Source organism: Ursus americanus, chromosome X (assembly GCF_024610735.1).
Source record: "Ursus americanus isolate L20-20 chromosome X, mUrsAme1.1.p, whole genome shotgun sequence".
Taxonomy (NCBI): domain Eukaryota; kingdom Metazoa; phylum Chordata; class Mammalia; order Carnivora; family Ursidae; genus Ursus; species Ursus americanus.
Genome location: NC_142164.1, coordinates 38700548 through 38724098, shown reverse-complemented (window position 1 = coordinate 38724098; position 23551 = coordinate 38700548). Strand labels below are relative to the sequence as shown.

Sequence of the window (23551 nt, the reverse complement as noted above, 5' to 3'; positions counted from 1 at the left end):
CATGCCACCCATACCGGAGTGCAAACCTCACTGCCTGTGATCAGTGGATGGCTGGCTACCACGATTTAAACCCACAGTCACAGCGAAGGAGAAGCAGGTGAAGAAAAGCTCCGTTCCTTACCTGGCAATTCAGGAAGGTGAACTGATCCTGGACTTCCAGGCTCTCCTTTATTCCCATGCAGTCCGGGCTGGCCTGGGGTCCCAGGGAGGCCACGGGCCCCTTTAGGGCCTGTGAACCCGAACAGGAGTTGTGAGGGGAAAGGATGGCAAAAAGGGTGGCTTTTTGGTCACCTTTGGGATGTTCAGTCAGGAATCCTAATCTCTTGGGGGGCCTCTTACCCTTACCTCCCCGCACAGACCTGGAGCCATTCTATTTCCTCAGTGCTCAAGGCTGCCCTGTCAGGAGGAATGTGGGCCCCCCAAATGCTGCCAGCCTGTCCCCTGCTTCCTGGGGCTCACGGCCCTTACGAGTGTGGTCGGTGGCTTTCTCTAGCCTCATTCCATACCTGGGAATCCGGGAGTTCCTGGTAAGCCTGATGGACCATAGGAGCCAGGAATTATACACGGCAAGGTGATCCCTGTAGGTGGTGACACGTAAGTATCCGGTGAGCCCACCGAGTCAGGAAGGACTTCCCCCTAGCATGCTCCTTTCCTCCCATCTGCTTGGACACGGCGCAACCAAGCTCCTCCCACCCAGCAGCTGGGAGCCCATGCAGAGGAATCGTGGCGTCAGAAGCTCTTGTGAGTTATTTCTGGTGCAATTTGCTTGTAGATAAGAGTACCCCCAAGGGCCAAGTTCCAGAAAGCCACCTCCTAAATCATCAACGTCCAGTGGGCAGGCAGTCACCTAGGCAGTAGATGTCACCTAACAAGATGTCTGGGAGCAGCGGCACCGGGCAACTGCCTACTCGTGCTGCCTCCATATGGAGCCGCTCGCTAGGAGGGGGGCTTGGGATTAGTCCTGAGGATCCGTTATGGCCATGTGACAGGACTGGAGGGCTTGCAGCCAAGACCCCTCAAGTTCACATGTCTGCCCTTTTCTTGAAATGAAAACCACCCATCGGGTTCTTTTGCCCCACCTCATTTGGGATCTACAAAAACCTATTGATGATGACCCTGGGTCAGAGGTAGCTGTATTTCTGTACTAGGCAAACACTGAAGGCCACGCTCTTGGCCGTGACACACAAGGACCCTTCCCTCAGCTCCTCCTTTGAAAATGTCAACTCTGCGACTCAGGGAGAAGCAGAGGTCAATTTCAGTGTTGGAGACTTTGAAATTGGCATGCGAGCCCCTCCCCTCGCAAATTCCTCCTTGCTCATTCATAATGCAAATAAAAAGAGTCTATATAAGATCACAGAGGGGAGGTTTAATAAAATAGTGATGAACAAATCGTGTGTCAACTCCCTCAAGTGCCATTTACAAACAATTGCTATGCTAATTAAAATTAGTCTTGCCTATTCATTAAAACAATCCCCCAAGGCCTGCTTGAAGCCACCACACTTAACAGAAATCGGGAACTATGTATACAAGCTATGATTCAGTTTGCACACTCAGCTGGCTGCCCTTCCTCCTCCACTTGTTCCAGTCCTAAAGCAAAATGCGGAATTGAACAGTACAGTGGATTGGTGAAGAGGACGGGCTCTGCGGCCAGAGAGACCTGAGCTCGTATCCTAGTTCTGCTACCTCACTAGTCGCTGTGGCCAGACACTTGAACCTCTCTGAGCCTCAGGCATAAAACGGGAGCTACTTTTCTCATAGGTGTTGGTGAGGATGACAGGACAGGATGCTAGCGGCATTTTGCCCGGGGCCCAGCACCCTGGTGGTTGTTCAGTCAATGGCTGTTTTTGTTTTTTGTTTTTGTTTTCTGTTTCGTTTTGTTTTTATCATCTTATTTAAGGAGTATTCGGAAGAGCTCCCCCCAGGCCATCTGCTGGTTTCTACCGTGGTAAGGTAGCGGCACTACTCTGTAGCCGGGGCAGCAACTGTCTGCCCTCTAGACCTCAGGTCCTGAGAGTCATACTTCTGTAGCTGGAGAGAGGGCTTTAGGGCTGATCTTCGCCCCTGGGTGGTCACACCCATCTCCATCCTGTTAGATGCTGACCTGATGGTGCGATCTCTGAGGGCGAGCTCCCTACTGTGGAACCGTAACCTACGGGCAAGCCCGTTGTGGTAAGATGCTTGGCGTGGTGAGGGCTGCCGATCCTGTGCTCAGCTCGGGCCTCGGTCCTTTGGACTAGGCTGAAGAGTGGCCTCGCTGGATGCTCTCATGAGAGGGACCCTGCAGAAGGTTCTTGTGCCCCCACTATTTCAATAGCCCGTTGATGCCAATGTATCAAACACCGCAGTTTCATTGCTTTTCAGTTTTACGAAACAAAGGGTAAACTGCAAATATCTCTGTGCTGGCTGCAAACGTGATCATCCATCCTCACTCCATTCAGCAGATAAGTTTCATAAATTCTTGCCACTTGTGACAGCCAGATAAAAACAAACCTTTAGAGGCTGGGGCCAAGGACAGGCATCTGGAAGATTCCAGGGCAGACCTGCGCACCACAGCGCACTAGTGTATTGCTGCGAGCAGAGGGTCAAAATGCTCAGGAGGGAAGCCCTTCAAGTCACCCCGGTATCTGGCTTTCACTTTTCACCTCTGTCTTCTACTTTCCACCCCTGAATTCAGAGCCTTCTCCCCCCACAAAGCCGAAATCAGCTCTCTCCGCATTCTATTTCGTAAGTGCAACGCATGACCTGATGAATCGGAACTTTCCCCGTTACTGCCCAGATTCATCTTCAGAATAAAAAGCGCCTCTGCTTCTCGAGGTCCGAACATCTCAGTTTACTCTGGGTCCCCCGAATGAGCGTCAGACGCGCGTGCATCCTTCCGGGTACCTCCCAAGGCGAGTTATGGCCCGTGAAGTTCACAAAATGAAGGCACTCCAGGCAGACACCAGCCAAGCCATCGACATGCATGGTGAAGGAAGTCAGCCCCTCTCAGAGACCGCATGCCCACGTACTCCTTTGTGCCCCAGCCTTAGGATCACCCCCCCCCACCAACCAGAGCCTTCAGCGTGGTGCTCAGGCCATCATGAGTGTCTTGAGATAGAGGTGAACGATAAGGAAGGGAGTTTTTGCCGACATTGGTGTTTGAGAACCCCGAGACTGAGCTAGCTCTCACCTCCCTCTGTGACTAAGTCTCCTTTACCAGTGCTCTCCCTGCAGCAGCAGTCACCTAGACCAATCGAGTAAAGAAGAAAATTAAACCGGGACAGGAGTTCCTCGAGGCCCAAGGGAAGCCGGGGTTGCAGCCTGGGTATGGCCCCCGATCACATTCCCTGTCTGGATTGAAGGGAGAGAGCTGACACGCACATGGGATCAAGGACACCGTGGCTGTTGCAGTAATAACCCGTGTGATTGATTACTATGAGCGCCTGGATCAGAGCCTCTTCGGAAACAGCCAGCTGTCTGCTTGCCCAAGGTTTGTAATAATTCACACCCCTCGGGTGAAAGGCTTCTAATGACTACATTCCCTTTCCTGGCAATGCAGCCGTCCTAGCCTGGGCCACCACTGGTCGGGGTGAGTACATTAAGTACAGCATCTTCGGGGGCGCCTGGGTGGCTCAGTCGGTTAAGCGTCCGACTCTTGATTTTGGCTCAGGTCTGATCTCAAGGTCGTGAGATGGAGCCATGTGTCAGGCTCCATGCTGGACGTGGATCTTGCTTCAGATTCTCTCCCTCCGTCCCTGCCCACCCACCCTGCTGCTCGCACACTCTCTCTTTAAAAAAAAAAAAAATAGAACCCCATCTTTGGTTTTCATGGCAACAGTAATGGCCACAATGCAAATGTCTAGAGCTCACAGGTTATGCGTTTTTAAAATTGCGTGGAAAAAAATTGCTAGGTTTGAGGAATTATATTTGGTTGCCATGGAGAGAAAAAAGAAAGCTGATGCTCTTAGTTGAAGTAATTTTTTGGAAAATCTTTGTCCTGCAACAAGACCACTTTCTGCATAAGGCATCTTCCAGTTTAGAGTTTACTATGGGACTATATTCCTAAGGACTTTCTGTGTCTGGGGCCTAGTGGCGTTTAGGATAGAAATGGTCCCACAGGTCTTCTTCTGTTGACTCACCCTGTCTTCAAGCAATCAGAATGTTGACAATATCCAGATTTGAGTGCATGTAAGTATGTTTGTGCCATCTCAGTATAACTCAATTTAAAACTGAGTTGTCTACACAAATGGTTGGCCTAGAATAAAGACCCAGTTGGCAGAGGGCAGCAGAATGACCATGAATAATGTCTCTGGGAACAGAGCTGGATGCAAAGCTACGGCTGACACCAGGATTTGCAAAAGACAGGATGATTGAGTTTGATAAAAATTCCTCAGAGCCTTCATAAGAATTTGTAAACTGAAGTACTGATTTGGTTTTAAGAATCTTGAGCCATCGATTCTTAACCTGTTATACCAACATGCACAAGTAGATTTTAAGATTAATAAAAATTGACAAGATCTGATTTGTCTTTTTTTTTTTTTTGGTAATTCTTCAAGGTAACAAGGTAGAAAGAGAAGAAACGGGTCTAAGAAGTAACCCTTTAGTTATTGAGAAACCCCTTTCTTCCGCGAGTGTATGTTAGTCTCTTAAGGAACATTGCACTGTACTATAGGCAAATTGAGAAATGCCAAAAAGGATTGTCTTCCTTAGTATCCAGATGCTTACGAAGCAGCTGGGAAAAGCAAAAGCCTTAACAGAAGAAAATACATAATTGAAGTGGCAGTGACATCTTGGGGAGGTCAAGAGAAGGCTTAGTGGGGAAGTGGGGCTTGTACCCTGAAAGATGGATAAAACCTGACTGCATAGACAAAAGAGGAAGAACATTCCAGAAACAGAAAAAAGAGGAAGAACATTCCAGAAAAAGGCCACCACTTGTGGCTTTGGACTACGGGCATAACACGATGATGGCAATAATTCACAAATATTACATCGGCAGCAGCATTCAGAGCAGAATTGAGTGGGGGAAAGTCTGGAGGTAGGAGATGAGAAACAATGTAGGAAGTTGTTGCCATTCACCCATCCACCCACCCATCATTCCTTCCAACTGCGCATTTATTCCAACAGGCAATGGAGGTATATTTGATAAGCTGGGCATGAGATAGTGGGCTCTTAATAGCAAGAAGAGGAAAGAAAGAATATAAGAAACCCTGCAAATGAAGAATAAGGGATGAGTTTCAAGTTTTCAAACTTCAGATGACTGTAAGTAGGGTGGGGCCACTAACGGAAACTGAAGTTGGGGTGAAGAGCTGTTCTGGAGGAAGGCGAGTTATTACATGGCTCCTTCACCATCTGCAAGCGGGGCTGTCACTCGTTAGAATTCCTACAGTTCAGGAACAAAAGGAAGTTCTCTAAATGGGAGGGATTTAAGGTCGGAAATGAGACTAGATACAAGTAGGGTCTCTTGTCAATCCGAGACCTCAGGAATGAAGGAAAGGTTCTTCCCCGCTGATGGCATTACCATCTAACTTAGAGGACACCTATCCCATCTCCTGCTCACCATCTAACTTAGAGGACACCTATCCCATCTCCTGCTCACTACTTCCACGGTACTTGTAACAAAACAGCCATCCAGCATCTGCTTGAAGTTTTCCGGGGACTGTGAGCTCATAAGCTCCCAAGGCAGCTCTGTTACTTTTCAGACTGGTCTGTTAGGAAGTTTTCTTACTAAGTGACACTGAAATCCACATTGCTCTGGGTAGGTGTACCACAGCATAATTATGTTCCTTTTTCCATATGGAAACCCTTAGAAATTGCAAGCAGTGATTATAATCAGCCGAGTCTCATTATCGGACACATTTCATGCACCTGGGTCATAGACACACTCTTCAAAGGCTCATTTCTTCTTGTCCCAGGCCATCTGATTTCATGACTCACCAGGAAGCCCAGGGAGGCCTTGTTGCCCTGGTAATCCATCGATTCCTTGATCTCCAGGAAACCCACGAGGTCCAGGAGATCCCGGCAGCCCAATTCCTGGGGGGCCAGTTGGACCACTGTGGCCCTTTTCACCAGGAAGTCCTGGTAACCCCTTTTCACCTGGGAAGCCCTGTCCACCGTCACCCTAGACAACACAGAAGAAGGAATGAAAGCCCAACGGAAAGACGGATCGGGAGAGGCTTCTGACCGAAGCAAAGAGGTAACCAGTGTGGCCAAAGCTTCATTTTTGGTTAAAATCCTCGATCCCTCCAGTTTCCCGATCAATTCCTCTAATTTGGTTAATGGGAACGAAGCTAGTCAATGATTCAAAAGCTTTTAGATTGGTGGTGGGAAGGGGGGCAGGAAACAGGAGCAAGGTAACAGTCCTTGGGGGCCCAGAAAGCAGTTGGATTCCTTGTGGGAGAAAGCTACTGAGAAGCTGAAGCATTTGAAGCAATAGGGTCAATTGTTACAAGCGTTTGTCGACTAAGCCGATGACCCAGGCCCAGAAAGAGATTCCCATTTTAACAAAAGGAAAAGCACAGAGCAAAGAGCGTCAGCGTCAGAGACCGGAAGAGATGCTGGGGGCTCTGTTCTGCCCTGTCTTATGGTCTAGTGGCCACCAGAAACCGTCCCGACCCCCCCTTCCCCCCGCGAAGTCAGATGTGAGGCTTTATAGAGCTCGTCACCCAGGAACGATCAACTTACCGGGAGGCCTGGCAGACCTGGTAAGCCGGGTATTCCATCCTTGCCTGGGGCTCCGGTCTCCCCAGGGAGCCCCTGGGGGCCAGGATCACCCTGCTCCCCCGGCACCCCTGATCCTGAACTGAGAGTCTGTTCCCCTTTCTCTCCTTTGGGGCCTGTGCGACCGGGAGGCCCAAACAAACCCTGAGAAAGAGACAAAAGGGTATAATCAGGAGATTCAGACTTGGTAGGACTCTGGCACCTAGCCTGGATCTGACCTGAAGCAGATCCTTGGGTACCTTTTGGCACAGATCTGGGCACTTGAATATGTCATCATCTTGGATCACAATTGCCCATTTAGTTTCTTATCCTTTGTCAAAGTTGAAATCTTTGGGGATGGTAACCTTGTATTAACTGGATTTTGTCTTCAGGGCCCCAGGGCCATGCTAGGCGAATACAAATGATTTTGTGGGAGGAAGGGAGGGATTAAGGAAGGGAGGGATGGAGGGAACATAGTCAGGTCAATGCAGAAGGGGACTTTGGTTTTTCATACTACAGATCCAAACCCTGAAGCTTTGTTTTCTCTCCATCTCTCTTTCCTGGGTTTTAGGAAAGCGCTTGGGGCGGGTGTAAGGGGCCCTGGAGAGCTCCCAGTGCTCCCTCGGGGCCAAGGTTGGATAAGACTTACTGGAGCCCCTGATGGGCCCTGTGCACCCCCAGAGCCTGGATCTCCTCTGGTTCCTTTAAGGCCTGGAAGGCCTATGAGGCCGGGTGGCCCAGGCAGGCCTGGCTCCCCAGGTGGTCCAGTGTTAGGGACACCACCGTCGCAAGCACAAAAGCCCGAGTCCCCTGGGGGGAAAAGAAGACAATGGTTAAACAAAGTGGACCACCTTTCTAAGAAAAAGGATGATAGGACACCGTGGGGATCTGTGCCTTGAACAACCCCATGGAGGGATCCAGAAGGCCTGGTGACAGGTCTCAGGAAGTACGCTAGCTCCGTAGTGAATCAGGGAAGGGCCCAGGCTCACATCCTAAGTCAAAGCTTACAGTTCCCTTCCTTTTCCCTCCAAATAGTCCTCCTTGGAGCTGAACAACAGAGATGGAACTTGTAAAAAAAAACTTCTGAACTAGCTCCGCTAGTAAGTAGGGACGTGTTAGGAGGTGGCGCTGAGAAAGGGGGAGAGGAAGTGAGGACTGCTCTGCTTGTGGCTGAGGAGAGCTGCTCATTCTGCGAAAGAAGGGGAAAGATCTCAGGTACTTGAAACCCCTAGGCCAGCCCCAAACCTCTCCTTGGCCAGCAGTCTCACCTCTGCCCCCACCTTGGCCTGGGCTGCAACTAAGATAAATTGATTTATTTGCGCTTTAGCATCGGGCCTTCCAGAGCGTGCAACACAAGAACCACCCCAAGGCCGCCAGACGATGGATGGAGCCGTGCCGCCGAAGGCTGTGCTAATCGATCAGCCTTTACCATCTGTGGGGACCTGTGGTTGTTTTCCTGGAGCCAGCTGGCTTTTTTGGAGTGCCAGGGCCTGACCTGTTCAGAGTCCTTTCCTTCAGGCTGAAGGTAATGATAAGTGACTTCTGGCCTTTGGCCTTGTGCACTGGCAAGGGTTGCAATGTGTGCTGGCTAACAGCCGGGGCTGCTGGCCACAGCTTCTGCGGGCGGATGGGGTAGGAGGAGGAAGGGGAGCCCGAGAGCCACTTCGGCCCATGTGACCTCAATTGCCAGCCTCAGTCTCCGAGCCCTAAATATGGAGCACTGCCAACAGTCCTATAATCAAATCCCTGATCAAAACCCCCAACTGCTTCTGTTCAGGTCCCCAAAGCCTTCGGTCTGCTCGTGCCCCAGAAAGCCTTCTGCAAGGATTTTGGGGGAACACAGAAACCCAAGGGGACAAAAAAATCACCTTTCATTCCTTTGAGGCCTGGGTTTCCTTTTGGACCTCGTTCTCCTCGGAGACCAGGGAAGCCTGGCTCTGCGTTCTGTAGGGTTCCAGTCTCAAATGCTGGACCTTCAGGAAAAGGGAAATGTCAAAGATGGTCATGTCACGTGTGACTCGGCACAGCAGCTCAGCGGCTAAGGCCTGTGTCCTTGAGGGTCAGCAACCAAAGCAGGGACAGGGACCCAATGTCTGAGGCAAGTCTTATGGCCTGGCGGCCCTCTTCACTCTACTATGACTTACAGAAGGGCTACTACGTTCCAGGCACTGGACTAGACACTGAGGGCATAGGAATGACCAAGCCAGCTTCAGTAAGTCAGCGGTCCCAATATCTACCCCAGAAAGTGCTCTTGGGACAACAGAGGAAATGGGTACAAGCTTCCTGGGGTTTAGATGACATGGTCATGGGGCTTAGATGACAACGAAATATGCTGGGCCCGTGACCAGCCTTTCTCTTAGAATCTAGGATCCCCTACTCAGAAGACATAAGGAGAATAAGGCCTGTCGAGGCTTTGAGCAACCCTCTTGAGGACCCAGGCTTGGCTTCCCCCGTCTCAGGCTCCGAGCCCACCCTACTGGAGCCCTGAGGACCAGGGGAAGCTTGAGAGAGCCAATGTTGCCTCTTCACGAGCCGCGAGACCAGAGGCAGAGGGGCTGATAACAACGGAGGGTGGGATGAAATGAGTCCACAAATTGGAAGGCATTAGGGAGCGACTGGGCATTGCGGTTGCCTGAGCTTCTTGCTCCTTGACGTACGCTCTCACCGCTCTGGTTGCTCACCTGTGGCAGCATCATGTATCCTGGCTATTCTCCTGTGAAATGCTCTCTCCCTCAAGAATCATGAGCTCTGCAGTCCTGATCGCACTTGAGTCTCAAGATCGAAGAAAGAAATGAACGACTTACCGGGGGGCCCCGGGAGGCCGGGCAGGCCTGGCAAACCATCTCTGCCAGGGGACCCAGCTGTCCCAACTGTGGTGCGGCCTGGGTTTCCTTGGTCCCCCTTCAGACCTGGAACTCCTTGGGGCCCTAGGGCACCTGGGGCACCTGGAAGGATAAGTCCACACAATAATGCTAATCGCGTCATCCTATTGTCCCGGGGGTGTTCCAATCAGCGGCATACACTGGAAACTCACTCCAAGGGAAGAATTTGGGAGACCATTTGTCCTTCTCTTGCGTCAGAGTTAGAAGGGTCCTTAGGAATCATCTAGCCCAACCTCCTGGGAAGTTGAGGCCCAAGGACATGGGGAAACATGGTCAAGGGTGCAGAGCTGTTTGGTGGCGAACCTGAGCGGGAAACCTGGTCTCCAGTCTCCCTCTTTGTGATTTTTCACACTCGGTGGTGGGATCAGCTCTACCCTTCCCCCCAAGGTGTTGCTTTCAAAGCACAGGGCTCCTTACAGATGCCCATCTCCAAGGAACTTAAAAACGGATGCCTTTCAAAGCCCTGTCTGAAGCTTTATATTGGGCTCATCATGGCCTCTGGGAATCTGGCACGGCCGTTCTCTATTCCATACTGCAGAATGACATAGGGGTGCGCTCCTCCAGTGGTGGTTTCAGTCATTGGCTCCAGGGCCATTTAGTGTGTGAGTTAAGCACGGAGTGAGGGTCTGGGTACCAACTCTCCTCTGGGCTTTTGTTAGCTCCTGCTGGCAAGCATCAGCTGGGATGGCAAATACACAGAAGAGTGGTAGGGCTCCAGCAGCCCAACACAGCCCCCTCTGGTTGCTGCAAACCCCAAAAGGATTGCCTAGCAACACTCTGTCATTCAGGCCGAAGGAAAGCTGCTCGCCCAGGTCCTATCATATACATTAGCCTTGGGCTGGTGCTGGAACTTAGTGACTACAGCCTACCTTTCCTTTGACTCTGACTTCGTTTGTACCCAGACCAGACAGGGGTGTAGAAGGGCATGCTGGGCACCAGCGCGTCTGTGCAAGGGTGGGTTAATTTGTTTCACCTGGTAAAGCTGGCAAGCCGGGGACGCCAGAAGGGCCAAGCAGGCCCTGGATGCCTTCATCTCCTTTAAGTCCTGGGAGGCCTGGCATACCGGGGTCTCCAGGATAACCTGGCATTGTGATGAAAAAAAAAAAAAAGCAGTAAGCAAACCCAGAGGAGGACCACAAATGCCACCGAATGCCTAAGAAGGGTTGCAAGGAGATGTCCTCAGGGTAGAAGTCTCTTTCTTGCCCTTCACAGGTCTCCCAGATGCTAATGGCCTTGCGTGATCATGGGCCGACTGGAGCTAAGGCTCCACTAGTGTTCAGAACTGGTCTGGCCGGGGCTAACCTTCCACGGTAAGATCTGGTAAGTACTAGGAACGTTCTTCTACTATTAACCTGCTGTCATGCCTTAAACGTCTACCATCTGGATTAAGGTGTTGAAGTCTACTATTCATGTTATGCCCATAGGTTCCCAGGAAGTCACTGTCAATCATTAACACCTGGGCTTCAATGAGTTTACTGGACAGGACATGAGCCAGAGAGGATGAGAGGGGAGAAATAATTTCAGAGACCGAAGCAGAAGAGATACAGTAGCAGAAGCCTTTGCCCAAGCAAGCAGTCGCTGGAGACACGGGGCATAGAGATGTTGGGAGAAGGCAGTGGGAACAGTTGGATACTTTCCCACCTCCTATGCAATTGTCAAACCCAAGCATGCATGGGATCACGCAGATGAGACCCCAAGGGTCCCATAGTATCAGGCTGAAGTCAGCCTTGCTGGTGAGGATATCAATTTTCAGCAAGCCCAGGCCCAGTTCTACCAAAACCCTAGTCTTAGTGGACCCAGCACAAACACAGAGTGTAGGCCTTGGCTTCTTTGCCCAAAGACATTAGAGTTAGCTTCACTTCCCAAGTACAGGACCCCTGAGGGACCCCTGAGGGCATTGGCTTTAGCAGCAATCCAATGGCTGACAGAGTATCCTCTTAACAATTACAGGGACTATAGAATGTGATCCCCGGTCCTTTATTTTTCACTCCAATCAATGAAAAGTTGCACCTGAGATCACAGCACCATCTGTATCGATGAAAACATCTGGGCCCGGCAGGCCAATGCCACCCTTTTCACCCTGTAAAGATTCAGTTGGTTAAACACAAATGAATGTTTGTCTGTGACCTTATCGCTCAAGCTCTATGTGCCCTCAAAGCCATTCCTCGGGAAAATGAAAGCTTTCTCCTTCTGCAACTCGATTCCCAGGGCCAACTGGTGCACAGTCCAATAAATTACAGGTGAAGGCAGCGCAAAGCAGGCCAGGGGCCTGACGCTCAATTTGCAAACCTGTCAAAAATAAGGGATCCCAATTTTATTTGGCAACCTGACTCCCAGATCATCTGCTTCTGGGCCTGGGACACAGATCCCAAAAATAGACAACGTTGCTGCACCAAAGAGGTGCAAAGGAAGGGGCAGTTTCAACTTTTTCCCCCCACTCTAAGCAGGCCCAGGACTCTGCTACCGTCACTGGCCTTGTTAGTGGGTGATTTCAGGCAGAGGAAGTCAAAGGAGTCCTAAGTCCCCCAAAAGGGGGATTCAGGTATGAGAATCAGATACAGTGGCATATCCCGGTGGGGTGGTAGGAGCTGCCTGTCCCTGGTACAGACGATAAGGGGATGCATTGTCTGTAGAGAATTTAAAAACAACCATAAAACCAAAATTTGGCTGTTGTAAACGATGTCAGTCGTAGAATGTTCCTCCTTGTAGAGATGGATTTGCTCCCGCAGCCCTCCCCTGCCCCTTGCTGTTAGTCTACCTCTGGTCAAGCAGTATCTAAGGTAAGGAGGGCTCATTGGCTTTGTGTGCTCAGAGTAGGGTTCATGCACTTCGCATGAAAAGAGTAACATTTAAAGTGTTAAAATAGTGAAAGAATACTTCATCTCATAGGTAGACATTTGCTATGGTCCAGGTGTTTGCATCCCCCCTGCCCCCAATTCATTTTGAAAACCAAATGCCCAAAGTGATGGTATTAGGAGGTGGGGCCTTTGGAAGGGGATCAGGTCGTGAGCGCTGAGCCCCCGCGATTGGGACTAGTGCCTTTATAAGAGGAGGCCAAGAGAGCTAGCTTGCCCCTTCCACCATGTGAGGACACAGTGAGAAGTCAGTGACCCGGAAGGGGACCCTCACTCAACCATGCTGGCACCCTGATCTCGGGCTTCTGGCCTCCAGACCTGTGAGGAATAATTTTCTGTTTTTTATAAGCCAGCCCGTCTGTGATAGTTTCTTAGAGCGGCCAAATGGACTAAACAGCATTTATGGGAATTCTTCACCCTTCCACCACCCCAATCCTGGATTTTCACTTCCCAACAACATTACCTTAATTCCTGGGAATCCATTAAGCCCAGGGAAACCTGAGGACCCCTTCTTGCCCTGTGACAGAAACACAGTTACAACTAAGTCGAATGTCTTATAGCATAAGAGGGACTGGTCTTTGGACGAGACCAGGGCAAAATGGCACAGGGATCTTGGTTGGCCTTCCAGGGTATGCACGGATTCTACCTGACTCTGGAGCATATACAATGTTCCAGAAGGCAATATGGCATGAGGTAGCCAACTTGCCTGTTAGAAGGTGTATGGGCCCCAAGGCTAGGGATACAATACAAGCAGGCTGGCCTGCCTAGCGCCTGATAACACAATAAAGAAGTAGGACCATGGCACAGCACTGGATTGGTCAACACTGGATTACTCAGCTCTGTGGGTGAAGACAAAAGAAGAGAGCAGCTGAGATTATACCCATCAAAGGGAAGTGGACAATTTGTATTATAAGCAGTGGCTCCCTCTGAACCGATGGCCATGTTAAGTAAAGCAAGGGGGTCTTTTGATGAGAACGTTACATGCAGGCTTTTAGTGAAATTAACCAAAAGTACCTGACTCCCTGGAGGGCCTTGGAGTCCTTCTAAACCCATGGGACCCTGTAAAGAGAATGGAACCACCTTAGAAAGATTAATAGCCCTCACTAGAAAAAGCCAATAGACCTACATAACAAAGCTTTCCCACTGAGCTCAGAACTTAGCCAGCTCCTAAAATCAGGTCAGAGAATGTCCCTAGACCTAGCTTAATGACTTCTTTCTAAGCACTAATCCATCAGGCTGAATAGCCACACAGAGCAATTTTAAAGAGCAAAATAAATGGAAACATTTTAAGTACTGGGTGGAATTTGGTAGAAAGGCTGGGTGGTATTATACTTAGTCTGCATTAGTTCCAAGTCATGACATTTTTAAATAGATTGTGGGAGGGCCTCTTGTCTCTCACCCCAACTGCATTCTTTGCTGGTGATTATGTCTTTTTAAGACAAGGGAGTAGAGAAAAGTAGAGAAATAAATGGCAGCGTAAAGGGCAAACATTGTTGAACACTCAAACGATTCTTAACGAGCTTTGTGACTAAGCCAAAATCACCGTTCTCTAACTGCTACCTCTTTAAGGCTAAGGTTGGCCAATTGCTTATAGCCTAACACCTAAGTGCCTGAAGCGTTTAGAATCACGAAGGCTAACAATTATTTCTCCGCTTGAAGAGGGGTTATTACTGGAAATCGTTGACTGCAAATGTCACTCACTATGTTCTAGACCATCCCAGGCTTGTTTCCGTCCTATAAAAATTCTACTTGGTCCTCTGTCACTTCTACAACATCTGCACCCTAGCCCATGTTCCCCCAGGACAGAAGGTAGTGAAGGCAAGACAACGCTCACCCCATCATTAGCCCAGAAGACAATTCTCTATAATGACAAGGAAAAGAAGTTAGCTGAGGAGCAATTCCTTATTCAAGAGAGCCACTAAGTCAAGGAAATGGGGGCAAAGTGAAAAGGAGGAGGTCTGAGGGACCTGGCAAAAGGTTGAGGAAGAGAAATAAGAGAAGCTTCGGTGGCCATCCAGTTATACAACATAAAGATGTGAACAGGACCAAAAAATGGACCCAAAGGACCGGATAACCTGACAGGCCTGGACAAGCAACATTCTAGGTTCATACCCTAGGTCCTGGCAAACCAGGGATTCCCTTTTCTCCCTTTTCTCCAGCAGTTCCGAATCCCTACAGAAAAAAAAAAAAAAAAGAAACCACAAGTTATAACATCCATTTCCTCATAAGTCTCCTGGCTCTGTCCAAAGCAGGGAGGTAACTTGGAATCAATGCCGTTGCCATTGGGGGGGGGGGAGCTCACCACACTGTCTCTTGTCACTGTCTGAGAAGCCCATAGGGCCTAAGAAGAGTTTGGACCATTCATTCAAGGTTCCCTCTTGGTTTTAGAAGTAATGTCTTGTCCCCCTGAACATGATTACATGTATTCATAGCCACGTGCAGTACCAGCATAGAAATGATTAAATATCTAACTTCATTGGTTTAGTGGACGGGGCGACTAACACTCGGAACACTTCAGCATCTTGTATGGGTTACAGAATGGATGAGCCAGCCAGGTCTTCAAACTTCCATTCCAAGGCCCTTTGTATGAGAAACAGGTTGCCTTCTACCACCTAGGAGCTTGTTTCTTTGTCCCTCGAACAAAGAATTGTGTCACTCCTTGGGGGTCAATACTAGAGGGAAGAGCTTTTGCCCTTTGGAGGCATGATGGCTACATCATCCTTTTCGGTGGGAAGGATTATTTCTTTCTAGGTGTGGTCTAGGCCCTGCGGGCCCTAGCAGCGCCCCAAAGGGCACTATGAGATGGTCTTCAGCCCCTCTTGCCCTGCTCACAGGAGGTGAGGGCTTCGTTGCCATGGGCATTTTGTTGTTATTGTTTAAATGTGGAATTTTTTTTTCTTTTTAGATTTTATTTATTTATTGGACAGAGAGAGACACAGCGAGAGAGGGAACACCAGCAGAGGGAGTAGGAGAGGGAGAAGCAGGCTTCCCGCAGAGCAGGGAGCCCGATGCGGGGCTCAATGCCAGGATCCTGGGATCATGACCAGAGCCGAAGGCAGACGCTTAACGACTGAGCCACCCAGGCGCCCCTAAACGTGAAATTTCTGGAGCATAGGTTTTGGCAAACAACATTTAGGCCTATTGTAAGAGTGAAGGAGGCAGTGACGCTTTCTCGAATGTGAGTTTGTGAAAGACAGTAAATGTTGTGTCGCTTCTCCTGTCACCCTCTTGATGTGACCTGCCTCAGCTGGTTGTGCAGCCAATGCTTGAATCCCACTTCCAGTGTTTTCTTCCTCTTATATACTCAGAGCATTCCCATGGGTACTGAAAGTGGGCTGAATAGCCCTTAGCTTTCTAAGCCCCAGTGGGTTTTTTTGATTGTTGTTGTTTTTAATGTAGGGTTTTTTTTGTGTGTGTGGCTTTTTATCGTGGGGTGGAGGGTGGAGTGCGCGTCTGGGAAGGGTCTAGTTCAAAGCAGACTTTGGTTCCCGCCCATCTTTCTTTTTTTTCTTCATCTATAGCTGTGTGTCACATGGCTCAGACCCCACGCTGAATAGGATTTCTATTTGAAAGGCCTGTGGGTCAAGCTGAACACAAATTTATTTGAAATCTTAGGGCTGCATCTCAAATTGGAAACCAAGGCATCCTGCCACCCGGTGGAACGCGTCTCTGGGCCTCCAAAGCCAGGCGCCATGCAGCCTTCCCTGACCTGTCCACGGCAGGTGTGGCAGCCCGCACGGCCCCAGACTCTTATCAGCACGGAGATGGCTCATGAAGGGAAGTCTGTAAGCAGGAGGTCTACACCACACTCACTTCCATCTCCTCTAAGACGCACTACTGCACGCCAAACACACACAAGGTCGCTCCATACGTCCTTGTTGAATTAAACAGAATGACCCAGAGAACAAAGCAAGAAGTGAAGCAGGTCCAGGAACTCTCATGCAGTCTACCTGTCTTGCCCGCAGTTGCAAAGACAAGAGGACCTTGTCCTCCTGCTTCAGAAAGCAGAAGGGGGTGGTGGGGCACCTGGGTGGCTCAGTCGGTGAAGCGTCTGCCTCGGCTCAGGTCATGATCCTGGGGTCTCGGGATCAAGTCTCACGTCGGGCTCCCTGCTCAGCAGGAGAGTCTGCTTCTCCTTCTCCCTCTGCTCCTCCCCCCTGCTCTTGCATGCTCTCTCTCTCTCTTTCTCTCTCAAATAAATAAAATCTTTTAAAAAAAAATTTTAAAAAATAAATAAATAAATAAAAGAAAGACAGCAGAGAGGGTTTCTGGACTCTCGCTTTCTCAGAGAGCTTGTGCTACCATGTGTATAAAAATAAATACCTAAAAAGTTTAAGAAGGAAAAAAAAATCAAAGAAACTTCTTTGTGTGCGGCGGGGGAGGTTAAAGCCAATGAAACAGACGTGACTTGGCAAGATACTGGGCTGTGGGTTCAGTCTGTCTCCAGACCGTGCAGGGAGGCACCGTACAGGGCCCTGCTGACCAAGTTGTTCTAGCAAGATGTCCTGGGACCCTACCGCATCACAGTCAGGGCTTGCCAGGAGCTCTCTGTCCTGTACCCACTGCTCCCAAACTCCTTCTCACCCACGTCCAGGAAAGCCTCTTTAGAGCCCTAGCTTAGCTGTTGCGAGGCCTACTGGCTACTGACTAGGGCCCTGGTCTCCTGCTATTTTTGGTTCAAGCATATTTAGTGGCTCTGCAAAAACTCAAGTTCAGCCACGTGGCCAGGAGTGGGGGGGTACGTAGTTCCTGAGGCAGGGGTGAGGTGGGTGGTACGAGGGGCAGGAGAGCCGAGATCGCTAGGCTGGAGCCAGGGGGTGTCAGCCCCGCGGCCCAGTGACGGCCACTTCAGCCACGGGTCCTCAGAGGTATGCTCGCCTGAGAGGCAGGCCACCATGCAGCCCCCTTCTGCCCAAGCTTCTCCCCCGACCCCAAGCCGGCTCCCCATGGCCCCAGCTGAGCCAGGGGAGATGGCTACACCCACCTGCACTACTAGGGCGGCTTCTTGAACCGGGAAAGGGGGAGCCTGGATGGGGCTCTGTCTCACGACCTTGAGATTGTGACCCTGAGATCGGGACCCTGAGCTGAAATCAGGAGTCAGACACTTAACTGACTGAACCACCCAGGGGCCCTGTAACTATGCTTTTAAAAAGTTCTTATCTCTCAGAAATACTGGAGTCTTTTATGTTGAAATAAGTCTGTTATTTGCTTCAGCTTGGCTGAGTTGTTAAATGTCAAAGCTGAATGATAAGTACACAGCGGGAGCATTATGTCATTCTCTCTTCCTGGTATTTGTTTAAAATGCTCCATAATAACAAGTTTATTTATTTTTTTTTTACATTTTCAATCCATGCACTTCTCTTCATTTTCATTGCTATCACCAGAGTGCAAACTGTCCCCTCTTCTCCCCTGGCCTGATGTAGTCGTCTCTGTTTGCTGCTTCAGCCTCCCCTCATCTTCCACACCCCCACCCCCAACCCCTGCCAGAGTGATCTTCTTAAAAATGCAAGTTAGGGGGGCGCCTGGGTGGCTCAGTCCGTTCAGCATTGGTTGGTTCTTTTTGGCTCCGGTCATGATCTCAGGGTCTTGAGATCAAGCCCCCCCCCCCCCAGGCTGACTTCACGCTCAGCGGGGAGTCTGTTTGAAATTCTCTCCCTCTCCCCCTCCCCCTCCCCCAGCTTGTGCTCTCTCTCACTCTCTCTAAAATAAGTAAATAAACCTTTAATAAAAATGCAAATTAAAGGGGTGGCTGGGTGCATCTGCTCAGGTCATGATCCCAGGGTCCTAGATCAAGCCCCGCATCCCATGGGGGTCCTTGCTCAGTAGGGTGTCTGCTTCTCTCTCTCCCTCTGCCCCTTCACCCCCCCCCCGCCCTGCGCTCAGGCGCTCTCTCAAAGAAATAAATAAAATCTTTAAAAAAATGCAAGTTAGAGCCTTCCGATGGCTTCCCATTCCACTGAACCTAAAAGCCACATTCGACCTACAAAGGGCTCCATGCTGCGGCTCTGACCCTGGCTCACTCTATTCCACCCGCTTGCTCTCTTGCTTTTGCTCCAAAGCCATGAGCTTTTTCCAACCTCAGGGTCTTGGCACTTGTGGTTCCTTTGGCAGAAAATGCTCTTCCTGATCCTCACGGGATTTACTTCTTCATAATGTGCACTTCCTCAGAGAGGCCCTTCATGACCGCTCTGCCCAAAGTAGCCCACCCCATTCTCACTCCACGCTCCATCACTTTACCCTTTCTTTAACCTTCTATGTATCACTTATTATGATACAAACTTGTTCTTGATTCATTTGTTTACTTGCTCATTGTGTCTCCTTCCCTCACTTCCCCATTAGAATGAACTCTCCTCAAGGACAAGAACTTTTAAGTCTTTGACTGTTATTCACTGTTGTCTAGCTGAATGCCTGGCACCTAGGTATCCTTCAAAACGTATATGTTGAGTGCAAGACGCTAAGATACAATGGCAGATAGGAGAGTGAAGATAGGATTACTAAGATTAAGTACTATTCACTGAACAATTGATACGTGCCAGGCACGCAAAGTCCTTTCCCATGCATATTGTCTCATTTAATCCTCATAACCACACCATTATCATCCCCCCTCCCTTTTTGGAGGGAAGCTGGAACTCAGGAAGGTTAAGAAACTTGTCCAAGGTCACATAGCTAGAGATCGGTGAAATCAGAGGTCAATCTTAGGTCTGTTTTCATTCTAGAGCTTGAGCTAATAACTGCTAAGAGCTAATAACTAGCCTTGTGAAGAACCATGCTAATGTCCCCACGGGTTTGAGAAAGAAGAACATTTCCTTAAATGCCTTCTAATAATGAAGATGGTACAGCACTCTACAATCAGCACAGGAAGAGGTCTTCCTGTTAGCCTGCTACTGCTACAGCTTTTGTCCAAGCAGGTCCTTGAATACATGTTGACCAAACGGGGAAACTTACTGGGAGACCTGGAGGGCCACTTATTCCTGGGAAACCCGGAAGCCCTGGTTCACCCTGGAAAATGAACCAAAGATTAGTGAGTGGCAGCAGGAAACAGTGAACATAAAGGATATGGCTCCCCTGAGCTTCTTGGGCTGAGCAGTGGACAACCAAGGGGGTATCCCGTGGCATAAGTTCCCCAGAATCCCCAACTAATACCTGCACCAGGATATCAGTTTGGGGAGCCCCTGTGGTACGGGAAATACCAAGGCCCATGGCAGGGAATGAAAACTGTTTAAAACAGAATCTCAAATGTTGAAGCTAATTGGGAGACAGAAAGGATGATCATCTGCTGTCTCTCCAGTGGAAGGGGCCGTTCAGTGTGATTTCTTGTTGCAAATTCTGGGCTGCAAAGAAATCAACAGTTTGGGGAAAAGAGTAACAATTACAGTTTGGATGGGGACCCATAACACTGTAATCTGTTTTTCCTGGATATTCTAATTTACCTAGTTGTGCCATGGAAGGGCTCCCTAAGGTTTGGGCATGATCAGGGAGGCAGGCAATCTTTCACATGCTCCCAAATGGTTCCCAAATTAATGATTACTTTCTGTAAACTGGAAGAGGGCCTGGAGCTGTTGCTTCCACAAAGACAAAATTAAAGAAATGGGAGTAAACACCTTCCCCCACCAGGGTCCCTTGATCATAAGCCGAGAATCACAACTCTTAAGGGAATCCTAGGAAGGAAGGGAATGCAGGTTACTGAAAGATATCTAGCCGCCTTAATAGCATACAGTCATTTGAATATTATGAGGTTTATACTCACTCACATCGAAATAGAGATTATAACATATCTCAGCTAAACAGGTCTATAACTTCAGCCTCGGTAGTTCGTATCAGGCGAATTAGGGCATTTACTGCCACTTGGTGACAGTATACATTATACATTATACAGTATACATTAGGGTCAAGCTTTGAGGGCAAATAACTTCTTTAAAAAGATAACTTAAAAGCAAGCATGTATACCCTATGTGTATTGTCACAGTGCTTTGGGGACAACATAAGTATTGAGAGTTTGGGAGTTAAGAGGGAAAAAACCCCAACTACTTAATGTTTGTTTTAAGTTATTCAGTACCTTGATAATTGAATTTGAAAAACAAAAACACAGAAAATAGTACTTAAACAAATGTTCAGAAGCCCAGGCACACTCATATCCATGCACCCAAACACAGCCTTTTTAGAAAGCTTTTCACAGGGGACAACAAAGAAGTCTTTACCCTCATTTCCAAACAAAAAAGCATGACCCAGAACCCTCTATTCTTCTAGTAGAGTCTGGTTATCAAAGTTGAACGTTGGTATTAATAGGAAAAGGGTGGTTAGCATTTCCTATGCTTAAATATTCACTACCTTGGATCCTTTCTTCCCTTTGGGAAATCCCATAAATTCCAGCTCCCCGGTAGAGGGTGGGGGTCCTGCAGGGCCTGGGAGGCCAACATCCCCCTGTAAGATCAAAGGGAATGTTAAGCAAAGCAGAAAGGTTTGTCCTCTGGATGTCATTCACAAATAAACTGTCCATTCCTTTGGCCTCTTTACTCTCACCCTTGCCTCAGCAAGGAAGCAAAATGCTTGGTACCAAGGAGTGGGAGGCATTATAAGCCTGGCCAAATGCATTGTGTACCAGCACTGCAGAGGGAAGAAGCAAGATGAATGAAAGGAAACCACAGGTTCGTGGTTGCCAGGGTCATGCATCCAAGGGTATTTAAAAGAGAGCAAAAAAGGCTTTTGAGCAAGGAGAATGGCCACCTCTTGGCAACGGTGATCAGACTCTAATTGGTCCAGTCCTTGCCAAGAGCATGAACAGAGGCAGCGAAATCTGTGTTGGAACATTGGAGGCTGGATTTGCTCCTTGGAAGCAGTGCGATCTACAAGAGGCAGCCATGAAAGGTGGAGAGGGCAAGCTTCCAGGCTCCCAAAATCTCTCTATGGTTTGCACAGACAGAAACAGGGGAACAAGGGAAGGGAAGTAGAAGAAAATGGTGAAGGTTGAGGAGGAGAGATAGGGGGCATATAGAAAGAGAGACGGGAGGAGAAGGAGAGGAGGAAGAGGAAGGGTGGAGGGAAGAGGAGAAGCAAAGAAAACCAAAGGGAAGGTGACACAATATATGGAGCATTGGCGAAGTACCCAAGTGGAAGGAGGAGGGAGTCGATTTCAACAGAGTATGTTTGTAAGACATGCACACCTCATAGGTCGGAAGCAGGAAGACTACAGTATTTGGAAGGAAAAAGACCCCAGGAGCTTACATGTGGCGTGTGTACAAGTAGCCCCTCCCGGGATCCCACCACAGGACCCACGTGGAGTGGGAAATGCTCATTTCCCAAGGCAAAGATCCAATTCCCCTTAAAATGAGCAGGCACATGTGTGTAGCCAGAGATGTTTCTGGGAGCATATGGGATGCAGATTGTATTTTCCAAAATCTATTTACCTTGACTCCTTTCTCTCCTTGGAAACCTAACCCCATATTCCCCTAGGGAACAGGGTTGTAGGGAGGAAAAACAAAATCGATTATTAAACAAGTTCCAGGAACTTAAATTGGAATTCAGTCTTTCACCAGAAAGTGTGTTTAACCACACCAGAGTCTTTCTGAGGAAACTAGAACACTTAATGGTAGGAGGCCAAATGCCCCAAAACAAAGTATACTTACATCAGGACCAGGGAAGCCAGGGGGACCTGGAGGACCCTATATTAAAAATGAAAGGAACGAGCACTTGTTAGTTCAGACAAAAAGAACCTGGGCGTGTGGAGAGTCACTGGAGATGAGTTTCCCACCCCCCTTAGTATATTCTCGCTTTAGCGCAGCAAACTGTAGCTCCCTCTCTCATGGTGCCCTCCCCCTTTTCTTAAATCTCCTTTGAAATCTCCCAAATTGGCCTGATAACCATGTCCATGCTAAGGTGGGAAAGACTCATGCATCGTTCCTCCCAATAAGCTAGACATTTAAAAAATAATGGCCTTGGGCAAAGCTAAACCAAAGTAATCAGTGGTGAGATTTTATGCACCGGAGAAAGAACATTCTGGAAACAGGCCTTTCCCAGAACCACATGGGGATAACTGGTTATGTTCTTTCTGTAATGGTGAGGGCAAATAGGTTTGGTATCCTCAGGATAGGTAGGTAGCCCTGTCCAAGGTGCAGTAATGGAGAATTCCGAAGCTGCTTCTGTGTTCAGGGTGGGTGATGGTGGTGACGGTGTGATTAATTAGCAGGGTCTGTCATGGGCAAGGGGGTGGAAGGTGGAAATAGGTGTGCCAGGCAGCTGCCATCCCTGGGCTGTACTTTAGGTTGAGCTAGAGTCAGAGGCTTAGGAGGCACAGAGTGGATGGTCAGAAAGACTGTGATAATTACAACAAACAGCCCCTTCCAAGAGAATGCGTCACTTAAATCCTCCAAGAATGGAGGTTGCCTTTTCCACTAGGAGAGCCTACACAGGCTTATATATTTAATCCGTGGCCCGGTGGGGAAAGCATTCATGTGAGTACTGTGATCATGTGGTCTTTTAGGTTGGTCTTACCTGCAATCCTGGTGGTCCCATGGGTCCTATCGCTCCTGGGGACCCAGGTGCTCCTGGTGGACCCTAGAGAGGAAAGTTTTTACGAAGGTCAGAAAAAAAAAGACAGTTTCTCAAGAAAATTGAAAATATACATCCACAAGAGTTGCACAAGACTATTCATAGCAACTTTATTCATAGTAGTAAATAATTGGAACTGTCCCAGGTATCCACTGATACGAGGACTGATAAATAACTGATACATCTATACAGTGGAATAAATATTCAACAATAAAAAGTAACAACCTACTAATATACGTTACAATGTGGATGAAGCTCAAAAGCATTGTGCTAAGTGAAAGAAACCAGACCCCCCCAAAGGCTACGTATTATATTATTTTCTTTATATAAAGTTCTAGAGTGGGAAAAACTGAACTATGTTGGAGAGAAATCAGAACAGTGGTTTCCTTTGGGTGGGGGCAGAGATTGACTGGGAAGGGACAGAAGGGAACTTTCTGGGGTGATGAGAATGTTCTATACCTTAAGATGGGTTTGGGTTACAGAGGAATACGTCTTTGCCAAACTCAGCAAATGTACCATTTAAGATGTGTTTATTTCATTGTATGTAACCTTTATATAAAAAGAAAAACTGCAAGGACATATTGAAGTCTAGCA

General features: G+C 48.7%; 1 protein-coding gene across 3 annotated transcripts in view; it reads right to left on the bottom strand.

The window, feature by feature from the left end:
• The window catches only part of COL4A6 (collagen type IV alpha 6 chain), a 263291-nt gene that overhangs the window by 23337 nt on the left and 216403 nt on the right, over nt 1-23551 (bottom strand). For 2 of the 3 annotated variants that reach the window (XM_087859876.1, XM_087859878.1), the window contains exons 9-26: nt 22901-22963; nt 22036-22071; nt 21817-21858; nt 20741-20833; nt 19358-19411; nt 14525-14584; nt 13427-13471; nt 12876-12929; nt 11568-11637; nt 10531-10638; nt 9480-9620; nt 8544-8648; nt 7325-7485; nt 6661-6840; nt 5914-6097; nt 3170-3223; nt 507-578; nt 122-229 (exon numbers count right to left, since the gene is read on the bottom strand). In XM_087859876.1, coding sequence (XP_087716002.1) covers nt 122-229; nt 507-578; nt 3170-3223; nt 5914-6097; nt 6661-6840; nt 7325-7485; nt 8544-8648; nt 9480-9620; nt 10531-10638; nt 11568-11637; nt 12876-12929; nt 13427-13471; nt 14525-14584; nt 19358-19411; nt 20741-20833; nt 21817-21858; nt 22036-22071; nt 22901-22963 — 1630 coding nt within the window. The remainder of the gene's footprint in view (nt 1-121; nt 230-506; nt 579-3169; nt 3224-5913; nt 6098-6660; nt 6841-7324; nt 7486-8543; nt 8649-9479; nt 9621-10530; nt 10639-11567; nt 11638-12875; nt 12930-13426; nt 13472-14524; nt 14585-19357; nt 19412-20740; nt 20834-21816; nt 21859-22035; nt 22072-22900; nt 22964-23551) is intronic. The other variant, XM_087859877.1, reaches the window with a different exon arrangement.